Below are 12,009 nucleotides of genomic sequence, written 5' to 3'. Positions count from 1 at the left end.
GACACGTGCTACACTCTTTGCTTTGCTATAGCTCTTGCAGAAGCAGAACACACGGCTTGTTAGTATCGATCTCTTCTCACAGTATAAATACGCTGCCCTGGCCATAGCAATTCGCAACACACGTCTGAAGAAGAACTCAGAGAGCTAGGACACGTACACACATACAATCGGTGGCAGGATCATCAAGCTTGTACACATGGCAAGCATGGCGGTGAAGATGTGGGTGTTAATGGCACTGATGATGATGTGCGCTGGTGTAGGGCTTGGTGCTCCTGATGGTGGGGCTGCCGCCGGCGATGGCCTCGGCAGCCTGAGCTCGCCAAACTACAACGACGCGTTGGCCAAGGCCATCATGTTCTTCGAGGGGCAGCGGTCGGGGCGGCTGCCGGCGAACCAGAGGGTCAAGTGGCGCGGGGACTCGGCGCTCAACGACGGCCAAGCCGAAAACGTATGACGAGTTTACTTCTGATCATACGTATAATAAGTTGGAACATTTTGGAAGGAACACTGCATTTCTGAATGCACGCACAACACGATAAAACTAACCTGTTTACGTGCAGCATTGTTTCCCATAATTAAACTAAGCTCATCGTTTTTAATTTGCTGCTTGTTTGTTCAGGTGAACTTGACGGGCGGCTACTACGACGCCGGCGACAACGTCAAGTTCGGCTTCCCGATGGCGTTCAGCGTCACCCTGCTGAGCTGGAGCGCCATCGAGTACCGCGACGAGGTGGCGGCGGCGGGTCAGCTCCGCTACCTCCGGTCGGCGATTCAGTGGGGCGCCGACTTCCTCCTCCGTGCCCACACCTCTCCGACCACCCTCTACACTCAGGTTGGCGACGGCAACGCCGACCACCAGTGCTGGGAGCGGCCGGAGGACATGGACACGCCGAGGACGCTGTACAAGATCACCAGGAGCTCGCCCGGGTCCGAGGCCGCCGGCGAGGCCGCGGCGGCGCTCGCCGCCGCGTACCTGGTGTTCAGGGACGACAGGGACAAGACCTTCGCCACGCAGCTCCTCGCCGCGTCCAGATCCGTACGTCGCGTCTCCTCTTCTCCATGCATGCACGATATCATCCGTCGTAGCATCGAAGCATCTGGATTTTTGCTGCACGATTTATTGTTTCGTCTGATTTTGCCATACACATAACATAACGAAAGTAAAAAAAAGTTTTGCACAGCCGATCGAGCAAAATTTTAGATGTCATAATCCAAAAGTCCATGCAGAAAATTCTTCAAAATTCGACCAAATCCAGTAACCCTGCAAGGCTGCAGTCCAGTAAAAATAATCGACCATTTCTTTTTTTCATTTGGTCTGTGTTTTTCCCGATTCAGCTCACTTTGAAACTGATAAACCTTCTTCTCTATTTCTACGATTTCAAAATCTAGTTCATGTTATAAAAAATGGTTCAATCTTAAAAAGCTCAAGTTTCTTTTATTTTTTTCTGTGGATATTAACTGTTTTAACTCTTGTATGAACACCAACGTATCAGCTCTTCGACTTCGCCAACAACTACAGGGGATCCTTCCAGTCCTCCTGCCCGTTCTACTGCTCCTACTCTGGTTTTCAGGTGATTGACCATCTGATTATTAATTACTATTATGTACACTGTGAATTATGAACACACATCATCTATATGAACAGCAGTAGATGTTCGTTCTACCTACTGATCAACGGTGAAATTTTTGTCACATGCCAGGATGAGCTCCTCTGGGCCTCGGCATGGCTCTACCGGGCGACAAGGGACAGGAAATACCTCGACTTCCTGCAGAACAACCAGGGCGGCAGTTCAAACATGTTCAGCTGGGACAACAAGTATTCTGGAGCTCAGATGCTTGCAACACAGGTCAGTCATCACATTCCCAAACCCCAATCGATCATCCAGTAGCTTCAAATGTCGAGCTGACAGGCGCACCAAGTCAACGTCTCTTTTCAGGAGTACTTGGCTGGAAGGACAGAGCTGGTAGGCTACAAGAGGGGCCTGGACTCCTTTGTCTGCGCCGTGATGCCCAACAGCGGCAACACACAAATACGCACAACTCCTGGTATGGGTCAAGTTTTTTGATCTGATAGGCTGAAACTCTCATTCTTAACAGGTGATCGCAAGCATTTGTTCCAGAAAAGATTTTCTCACCCTGTTTGTGACCGCAGGAGGGCTTCTGTTTACAAGCGATTCAGTCAATATGCAGTACACTGCGACAGCAACCCTGCTGTTGTTCATCTACTCGAAGACGCTGAGTTCTTCGGGCTCCGGCACAGTCCAGTGCAGCGGAGCAAGTTTCTCTCCAGATCAGATCAGTTCATTTGCAGCATCACAGGTAGCAACACTAGTAGTTCCCACATGTTTTCACGATTTTGCCGGATTGTACTGTACAACATCTGACACGCTTGCGGTATTCAGGTGGATTACATCCTGGGGGATAATCCAATGGGCATGTCCTACATGGTTGGCTTCAGCTCTAAGTTCCCAAAGCGCATTCATCACCGCGGCTCATCGATCCCGTCGATCAAGGTTCTGCCAAGGAAGGTAACTTGCAATGAGGGGTTCTCATCATGGCTCCCGACAAGCGACCCGAACCCGAACGTCCATGTCGGTGCCATTGTTGGCGGACCTGATGGGAATGACCAGTTCCCTGATAACAGGGGGGATTCCACACACTCCGAGCCAGCAACATACATCAACGCAGCATTTGTGGGTGCCTGTGCTGCTGCTCTGGGGCAGAACTATGTGCAGGGGCATGTGGACGACATCGCGTCAGTGATATCATCTAACTAGAGCAGAAAGATACACAACACATGTAAGGACAGGTTCTGGTAAAGATCCAAGCATGAAATCCTCTTGTAACATCTACACTACTTACAGTCTACCCCTGCTCATTATCACCCTGTATGGCATGATAGGAAGTACGAAATGAATACAATGATAACTTTACAGTACTAAACTGTATGTATCTGCTGATTCAAATATCATTCAGAAAAATCCACAATGAAAATCAGAGAAAGTATACCACCTTTACCACCAATCTTGTTTCAATTTGATGGAAAACTGTTTTATCTACAATGGTGTGCTATAGTATTCCAGCAAGCAATGACAAAATGAAACAAAAACAAATTCTATTGTCTTTACACTGCCATTTGTATAGTAGCGTGTCGCTAGGTTTCTGTTTCTCCCCCTTCCCAATTGTTGGTCAAAATGGGCCATTAAGCTTGTCGATCCAGGAACCAGCCAAAGATGCCCAATTCACAGCAGTACCAACGAGGAGCTCCCAGAACCAAAGATCCACAGCGAGAACTGAAGAAAAGATGAGCAGAGCAAGTGTCTCGTATCTATTCAAAGGCCAGCCTGAAGCCTCAGCCATTGTCTTCAAGAATGGGAGGGATTTGCTGTCTAGCTCTCGGCTCCTTATTGACCATGCTGTAACCCACTGCACGTCTGCTGGGACCATATTGAGCTCTTCTCGAAGACGTCTTCCCAGGTCTGGCATATGCCCACCACCATAAAGAACTGCTATTCTCTTGTACCCACGGTTTATTGCTTCCTTTATCTTCTCAGTGGCAACTCTGTTCCTCTCCCCAATGATAACGGATTTTTCCTCAACAGGTGACGTCACAGCTGTGAATCTTTAATAAAACCAAAAAAAAATTAGTTCATACTCCACTTACACTTTATTTGCCTGACTAGTTTCAGAGTACTCACTCAGATGTCAGTTGTTTTGCCAAGAAAATCTTCAGTGCGGCTCCAACATCTAGCCTAGACAATGCCTCCAGCTCAGGAAATCCATCTTGGTTCTCCACCGGCAAACAAAGCCCAGTGATGACTAGTAGTCCAACAAGTGGCATTGGTAGCACACGTGAGGCCCAGAGTAATTTTGATCTCCAAAAGTCAAGACCATCTGGCATGTTAGTTGGCTGCACCAAGGCTTTGGTCGATTTCAGTGTCATGTCTACTGCAAATGTGAGAATACTTTCACCTCTTTCACTCTGAAAGACAGAAAGAAATGCAATTATAATATTCTCTAATGAAAATGGCCAGTGAAATACAAGTAGAAAACTGTACACATAAGTTTGCAAATCAGGGGAACATGCATGCTGAACGATTCTTATTCCATACTTAGTATGATGAGCGAAACAGTAATGAGCTAGTTACCATGCAACAATAGTTTTGTAACTAGTTTGGTGAGCAAACATTTCAAGCAGCAAAACAATAATGACATGACTAGATAAAACTGTTACCTGAAGCTGCTTGAATGTTTCATAGTCAAGGTCAGCATGTTGCCATTTCTCATTGCCATAATCAAGACAGTCTAGTTGATAATCCAGTGAAAGGATCCGAGCCATTTGCTTCTGTATGAAGCCAAGAATACTGAATCCTCTACGTGAAGATTTCATCTTCTTAGCAGCCATTGGACCCTTCGGATGGTTCAAATTATCCCGACTCGTGACCATTTCATACAGGACACAATCATAACCTTCAAGCTCTTGCTGCAGCCTATCAAAGTATCTGAAGAAAAAAAAGGATATCAGCAAATTCAATTGGTTGCTAGATGCTGATGTATGGAAACAGATGCAGGGACATTTGATTAAATGAATGTCAACATGACAGTAAAAATAATGCTTAACATGAAACAGAGCCAAAGAGCATACTCTTTGTCGGCAATGTGAACTGTAGAAACCAAATCAACCTGCGGAATAAGAGTTCACAATTGATCAGAAACCAGGGAACGCTCATAAAATATTTCAGCACATCTTGTCAACTCACAATGTTTTGCATCTACCGTATTCTTTTGGAGCCAGAATTCTTGTATAGGAAAATGGGAATAAACAAACTTACAGAAATGCTGGACTAATAGCACCCATTTCATTTCACCTAATTGCAATTCAGTTGAATTAAGAGGGAAAACATAGTAAATGTATGTTTTTAGTAAACTATACTACTTTAGACGGTGAAGTTGATCAAGCTGAAACTTTGAGTGAGAAAAGTATAATTCAGATGCAAAAGAAGAAAACACCAGCAGGGCATTCTGTGCAGTTTGGTTTATTTCGTATCGACATATCCAATTCCCCTCACCCCTCCACGCAAGCAAGCAGGCAGAAAGAGCATGACAGCAGACTCACGTGCAGGAAGGGGTGGAGGAGCGACCACGGGAACCGCTTCTCGAAGCGCACAACGGCCGTCTGCAGCTCCCCGCCGGCCACTCCTGCCCTTCCCCCGGTACCGCCGCCGCCAAGCTCGGGGCGGCGGTATCGTAGGTAGTCGGTGATGGAGCCGCTGGTGGCGAACCGCTCCGTCCCTCCTTCCCGCGCCCCCGCGCCCGGCCTTGAAGCCGCCGCCGCGGCGACGATGACGACGCGGGAGCGCCGGCGGCGCGCGCGGGAGGAGGGGAGCGCGGCTGCGAGCGAGGTGGAGGGCGCCGCCGCCGTGGAGAGCATCGCCGGCGAGGGTTAGCGTTTCTTGGGGGCGTGAGAGAGGGAGGGGGGGGGGGGGTCAGGGAGGGGTGAAGCGGCGGTGGAGAGGAAGCGAGAGTGAAGCCTCGACGGTGGCTCGGGCTCCTCCGGGAAGATGGGGTGGGTTCCCTTCCCCACGCAGCCGGCGGGTGGGTGGAGTCACTGACACGTGGGCCCGGCGGCGCTCTGGCATCTCTCCGTTCGTTGGATCTTTTTCCCTCTGAGAGCAGGGTGTGGTTGGTTGGCGCGAGGCCACGACTGACGGAGAAGAGGAGAGGGGACGGTGGTTTTGTGCTGCTGACGGTGATCGGGCAGCGTGGCAGTGCATAAATCAGACATGAACAAAATTTTACTGCGTCAGACTTTGCACGGGCAATGACGACAGATACTCTGATGATGTCTATCTGTCAACTGCACGTAATGAATTCATATTCCTAATACCAAAGATATTTTCCATTAATGATCCTAATACTAAAAGCTCTGAAGAGTGGATTTATGGTGCATCCTAGTCCTATGAGGCATGGTGATACGCACTTCGATTTAAGAACCACTTACTGGAAATTTGCCACATTAAAACAAGTAAACATCTTCATCTCCGATAGCCATGATTAAAAGTTTGTTGTCCGGTGTCAGGAGAAATGTAATTGATAGATTCAGGTTTGTTCCTAGTAGTATACATCGCTCGGTCGTAGTTGCCATCTTGGATGACAACAGGGTGGGTGCTATGTTTGCAGTTTTTGCAAAGGGATACCACTTCTGCTGTTATCTACTAAGATAATATTATTTAAAAATAATTGTACCATTTTATGTTACTTATCTCTTCTCCTTTAAAGCAAGTTAATTACCTAAGATTCTATGGTCTGTTGGGTGGAGAGTGTTTTTTTTTTCGGCCTAATTGGTTGGAAAAGCTCCTGCTTTTTTCTAGAGTAATAGATAATTCAAGTTTCTAAAAATTGTACACCTACTTGTCCTTTAAGTAAAGACAGAAAAACTGCACAAGTTAACTTGGTTGTAGGTCCTGATTAAATACAAATACATTTTCAATCACTTACAAAAATTACGGTGAGTTTTTTCAGTTATTGTAGTATCACACATATATACACATGTGCCATCTTTTTCTCTGTAATCAAATGCAAAAAATAATAGCCAAGTAAGCATATGCATATATACACATTCTGCACACTCTTACAGATGAATACACTCTTGCACAAGTATGTCGTATGGATCCTATTGACAGATGAATACACCCAATGCAGACAGATCCAGGACCAGCAGGAACAGAGCACCCGGACATTGATCATCAATCAAGCTGTAGGACCCACCAAGTCTGAATGAACAGCACCCTAGATTGCCGCAGGAAAAACTCAGCAGAACCCAATCTCTAGTCTGCACGCACAAAATCTGCCAATTCAGACTTCATAATACTCTACTTGCATGTACATGTTTCTATCCTTCACAAGGAGGCAGTACAGTCTAATTCACCACACCTCTTATTTGCAAGCTGCAAACATACACAATAGGCTGCACATTTTTGCAGAAATCAAAGTGTCTTTGGCAGATCATATGCTTTCTTGAGGAACTTTGTAGCTGCCTCTTCATTTCGATAGCATAATACACGCAATATCGTGTTGGGGTTATCTGGGCTCCAATGGGGAGGCACCGGAGGCATGGGGAACCTAGATTTCGTTGTACATTCATATGATTCAGAAATTGTCTTCTTGAATCGCGCAATGAGGGTCTCAGTATCTGTCCGTAGGAGTGGCAGAATGCTCTTCACCTCTGAGGAAGCCTTGGCAACTAATTCCTCTGGCAGGCCATCACTGTATGTTAAATACAAGCCTCGGAGGGCTCTGAAGTCGTCCTCTATTATCTGATAGTCCTGACAACAGAAAGCACGTGTCGGTCCACCAGCTAGAAGCACCAACAAAAAGGCATCAAAAGAGGCTTTCATCAATGCAGTTATCAGACGGTTTCGCACTTTGCTATGCACTGTGGAAGATACAAGCCTAAGGATAGGACCTAGCTCTTTTAACAAAGGCAGTATCCTGTTTGATGCAGGGCTACCAACATAGAGAGTATCCATAAGAACATGACTCAGATCGTTGAATATCACCATATATGCAGTTGTCTCACACAGCTGTCGGATTCCTTCTTGACAAGCTGCCTGGGATAACTCAAAGTTGATGTTCAGCCCACCAGCGACATCAGGCTGAGCAGCATTTCGCAAGCATGCTTTTGTCTTCATATGCAGGTTTTCTAACTCATTTTGGATGAAATGGAGGGTATTTATTCGAAAACATAGACCAGGAAGACTAGAGGCTTCATTTCCAGTTGTTGATCCAACTTGTGATCCTTGCTTCACAGGAAACTGTTGTTTTTCATTTTTCTTGAATAATTTGGAACCAACATCACACCTTGTTAGATGAGGTAGCTGAGGAAATACTGTGCTCTGTGTTCCTGTAAATTAATTCAAAATGAAGTCACCAACATTATTATGCGCTAGAACTGTCTTCACAATATACTTACCACAGCCATATTTCACTTTAGAGACATAATAATGAAGACATTTATCAAGTCCAGCTGTCAGATCAGAAAGCAGAGTAGTGTGCATTGGTATAGACAACTCAAAAAATGCATCAAAAGTCTCCTCAATTAATTGCAGCATCTCCACAGAAGAGGGAGCAAAACTGTCCCTGTTATTATCCTTTGGGTTCCAAGTCTGCATAGCAATTCACAAAATTAATAAGACATTCTATAAATTTCTGAAGTTTCTATCTAAAATGTTACATAAATATTTTGAAATATCGCAGGCTCTTTTAATATGTTTTTCATCAGTCTTTGAGGGGCTTGCTGAGAATGGATGAAGCATGAATGCCCAAAATAGCAGATCACTTGAGTCAGGAATCAAGGGCTCATGTATTAAACTTCAAATGTGTAGTAACTAGTGCCTCATATTCATCATTAGACTTGGAGTTATTGTTGATAAAAATCAATGCAACAAATCAACATGCCGAAGCATGCAACAGTAACAACAATGTAAAATGCAGTTTCTACTTTCCATATACAGTGAAGTCTTAGAATTAAATAGAATATCGTCACCTCCTGCTCTAACTTCTGGTCAGTGCATCCTTTAAGTTTGTCTACTTGTTCTTTTATCCATGCTTTCACCAGATTAGCCATTACAGTTCCAGCTTCATAAGGTGGCATTTGTTTTACCAATGACTTGCCTCCATCAGCAATGTCCATAGAATCTTCAATAGCAATATGAATTAGATCCTTTTCTAACTTGTCAGCTGCCTTAAGCACTTGAGCTGCATCTGGTGTGAGCTCGGTAAGCCCAGCAGTAAATTGTTTCAGCTCATTTTCGAAGCAAGCATGAAGGGTTGCAACCGCAACACCAGCAGGAAGGGGGTGCCATTTCTTCAATATTGGACTGTATACATTCTTCTCCTTAATAGCAAGGTCACTTGTTTTCTTTGCCAGAATTGACAGGGCAGGCCTACGGTTCCTTGATGACAGCTTTGAAGCTCCCTCTTCCATTGTCTGTATGAATCAACACTACACAAAGAATAAGCACTGGTACAAGTGTTGAAAGTTAATTATATTAATCAAGCAGTTCATAATACTGTCATAAATAGGTGCACGTAAGTTGAAAGAAGCAATTTTCAGACAGTTTTCAGCAGTACTCGGTGTCTAAGGTTGCAGCCATGCTTTACAGAATCTGGCAACATTTTGTGGCATATGACAGAAATTTGTCAAAATGGAAAAAAATAGGAAAGATGTTTGAACTTCAAATTATCCATACTTAAATAGTGAAACAACTGAGCAAAAACAGTTCATCCTGTTTGAAACTTACTTGAGCAAAAGCAGAGCGAAGTGATGAGCGTATATAAGTTTCAATCCTGCTGCGCACAACATCAATATCTCCCTTCACTCCACCATGGTATTCATAAGATATATCTTGAGTTTCAACAAGAATCTTTGCAGTTGAGATTCCTATTGAAACAATATATTGCAGGGAATAAATATTACCAGTATTGAAAGTTTCATGGTACACAAGCAGCCTTTTCTCTGTCCAGCCCATTATCGAGCTTAAAGAGGAGCCCAATACATCACAATAATCTGGGTCTTTTGTTATTTTAGCATCTTTTGCAACTTCAACTAATAGATTCTCCGTAGCACAAAGCAAATCATTATTTGCTTGGCCCAACATGACAAAATGGTTGAACAATGCCCAGGTAAAGTAAAGGTTGTGGAGCATTTGATTGACTCCAAAAATAGGCCAAGTTTTCTTTAACAGCTCCATTGTTTCATCAATCTCTTGTACTACAGAGCCTTCCTGAACATCAAAGCAAGCTTCTAGCAGCATCTTGTAGATATGAAGATTCAGTGGGAAGCCATCTGCCCAGTGACACTCATCAGAAGTTTCATCAAGGGATCTACATGCAAGGGACATGACAGCAGTGCGCAGCCTTATCATGGACTCAGAGTTCCTCCCAGTTTCAAGTTTCCCATCATATGCTTCATGTAGTATTTGCCGCATTCTTTTTGCAGAAATGCTTGATTTCTTTAAAGGAACAATAGGGTGGACAAGCAAACCAGCCTCGAGAAGCTTGAAATTCCTAGTTTGCCAAGCCTCATACTCGAGAGGGTCCAGGAAATCTGATGCTTTACACTTCTGCAGGAACTCTAAGGGCCAAACCATAGATTCTGCATGTCTGCCAAGCTGTTTCAAGGGAGAAAAAGGGTGAAAATGAACTTAAACTGTACCTCTATGTATACACAACAGAAATATGGTTCAGTAAATTCTAGATAATTAAGTGCAGGACTCTGAAAGCAATAGTGACCCATCAATGACGACTCTCAGGTAATTTACTTTCCTAGAATGGTTGCTGAAGCTTGGCGATTTCTAGAAATATCCATAATCTAAAATGAGAGAAAAGGAAAAAGGAAGGATGCAGTACAAATTTGGCATGTCTAAAAGGAAACCTATATTCCACACCTGTCATCTAAAGATAGTGCTAAAATCCACAACCAAAATAGAAGCTCAGGTTAACAAACAAAACTTGGAAGCGCAACTAGTGCACATATAACAACATATTAACCCAAAGTCATCATCACACATTGCCTAACAATTCAAGAATTGCAGAGCAAGCAACTACTATTACTAGAATGCTTGGTAATACAAGCCAGGAAGACCACCCAAAGGACTACTTGGGCACCTAAGTACACAATAACTGGACTTACTCACTGACTAGGAGTAACATAATAAGAAAATCTACGCATCGAGGTGCAATAGATCACCAAGAAAAGAGAGACTACGATTATTTCCAATATTTATAAGCTGAATGGACACCCCTGGCTGGCATGGTATATTTGTATACTATATCTTTCTTTGCCAACTTAGCTCTGCATTGCTGAATCACACATGCCCTAATATGATGATTGATAGGACAAACATATACTTCTCACTATTGAATCACACAAGTTCAAGTACAGAAAGGACAGATCAAGATAATTAAGCAAACGTTCAAGGACAGCATATAACGCAAGTACAAATTAACTATGTAATGGAGGCCAGGGCGGCATTACAAAAGTCGCACAGAGTCATCAGAAAAAAAATACAGACACGCCATTACAGGCTACAGCAGACAAATGCTGAACAGTGAACAGAATCTCCCCCCTTTTCCAGTTCCAGGAAGGGGATTAGGGGAAAACAGAGCATTTGCCTCGATTGAGGTTGCAACCTCAAGCACAAACAAAATAATCAAATATCCAAGCCAAGAACCAGTGATCCCAACTTCCCAAGAACACCAAATCGGTACTTGAAACCACTGGCCTGACACACTACCAACCGCACGGAACTACCCCGAACCAGCCGACACGGCAACAACCAAGAAAAAAAAATGCAACATTTGATGAAGCAACTAAGCTGCATTGTCGCTTTCAAGAAGCCGAGATCCTAACCTGTCCGGCGGCGACGCGGAGCAGCGCCCGGCGGATCCTCGCGTCGGTCGGCTCCGTGACACCCATCCGCGCCCGCACCAGCTCCAGCACCGCCGCCGTCCCGCCGTTGGAGGACGGCGAGGACCCGAGCCCGAAGGCCCCCTTCATCTTGGCAGCCGCCGTCACGGACTGAGGAATGTAGGTGAGGGGCTTGGCGCCGGTGGCCCGGGAGGCGGCGACGAGCAGCTCGTAGGCGGTGGCGCGGAGGTCGGCGGCGGAGAGGGCCACGCCGAGGTCGGGGAGCGGTGACGGCAGCGGCGGAGCTGTGGTGGCGGCCGCGGGATCCCTGGAACGGGAGGAATCGCGGAAGAGGCGCGCCATTGCTGCTGCTTTTTTCTGCGATTTCTTTCCTTCTTCTCAGAGCAGTTTTGGCGCGAGTTTCATTTAGCGCGGCTTTGCTTTGTTTGGGGATGATAACCTCTTTTGATTTGTCAGCTTAACTGACAAAAGCAACACCAGCTCACCTAACAAATTTTCTTATTCTTTTCTTTTCTGTTTCATGCAATTGTCATCATCTTAAGTTATTATGAACATTTTATGATTTCTGATTGGGACTC

The 12,009-nt window shown here is 45.0% G+C and overlaps 3 protein-coding genes across 3 annotated transcripts; 1 reads left to right on the top strand and 2 right to left on the bottom strand.

The window, feature by feature from the left end:
- Nucleotides 1-205: 205 nt before the first annotated feature.
- LOC112898235 (endoglucanase 20-like) lies at nucleotides 206-2,777 on the top strand. The gene is made up of 7 exons (XM_025966600.1): nucleotides 206-448; nucleotides 620-1,036; nucleotides 1,494-1,571; nucleotides 1,701-1,847; nucleotides 1,938-2,046; nucleotides 2,153-2,319; nucleotides 2,403-2,777. Exons 1-7 carry the CDS (start codon nucleotides 206-208, stop codon nucleotides 2,775-2,777), a joined length of 1,536 nt encoding a protein of 511 aa, XP_025822385.1.
- Nucleotides 2,778-2,988: 211 nt separating this feature from the next.
- LOC112898494 lies at nucleotides 2,989-5,499 on the bottom strand. Its single transcript, XM_025966829.1, has 5 exons — nucleotides 5,117-5,499; nucleotides 4,646-4,683; nucleotides 4,235-4,502; nucleotides 3,699-3,982; nucleotides 2,989-3,622 (listed from the first exon to the last, which is right to left on the bottom strand). The coding sequence occupies exons 1-5, from the start codon at nucleotides 5,429-5,431 to the stop codon at nucleotides 3,190-3,192; spliced, it is 1,338 nt and encodes a 445-aa protein (XP_025822614.1). The 5' UTR covers nucleotides 5,432-5,499; the 3' UTR covers nucleotides 2,989-3,189.
- Nucleotides 5,500-6,589: 1,090 nt separating this feature from the next.
- On the bottom strand, nucleotides 6,590-11,773 carry LOC112898234 (protein unc-13 homolog). The gene is made up of 5 exons (XM_025966599.1): nucleotides 11,414-11,773; nucleotides 9,303-10,172; nucleotides 8,546-8,989; nucleotides 7,973-8,165; nucleotides 6,590-7,903 (listed from the first exon to the last, which is right to left on the bottom strand). Exons 1-5 carry the CDS (start codon nucleotides 11,771-11,773, stop codon nucleotides 6,987-6,989), a joined length of 2,784 nt encoding a protein of 927 aa, XP_025822384.1. The 3' UTR covers nucleotides 6,590-6,986.
- Nucleotides 11,774-12,009: the final 236 nt, after the last annotated feature.

Source organism: Panicum hallii, chromosome 6 (assembly GCF_002211085.1).
Source record: "Panicum hallii strain FIL2 chromosome 6, PHallii_v3.1, whole genome shotgun sequence".
In the NCBI taxonomy this organism is placed as follows: Eukaryota; Viridiplantae; Streptophyta; class Magnoliopsida; order Poales; family Poaceae; genus Panicum; species Panicum hallii.
Note: the sequence above shows the minus strand (reverse complement) of the source record. Positions and strands in the feature narration are given on the sequence as shown.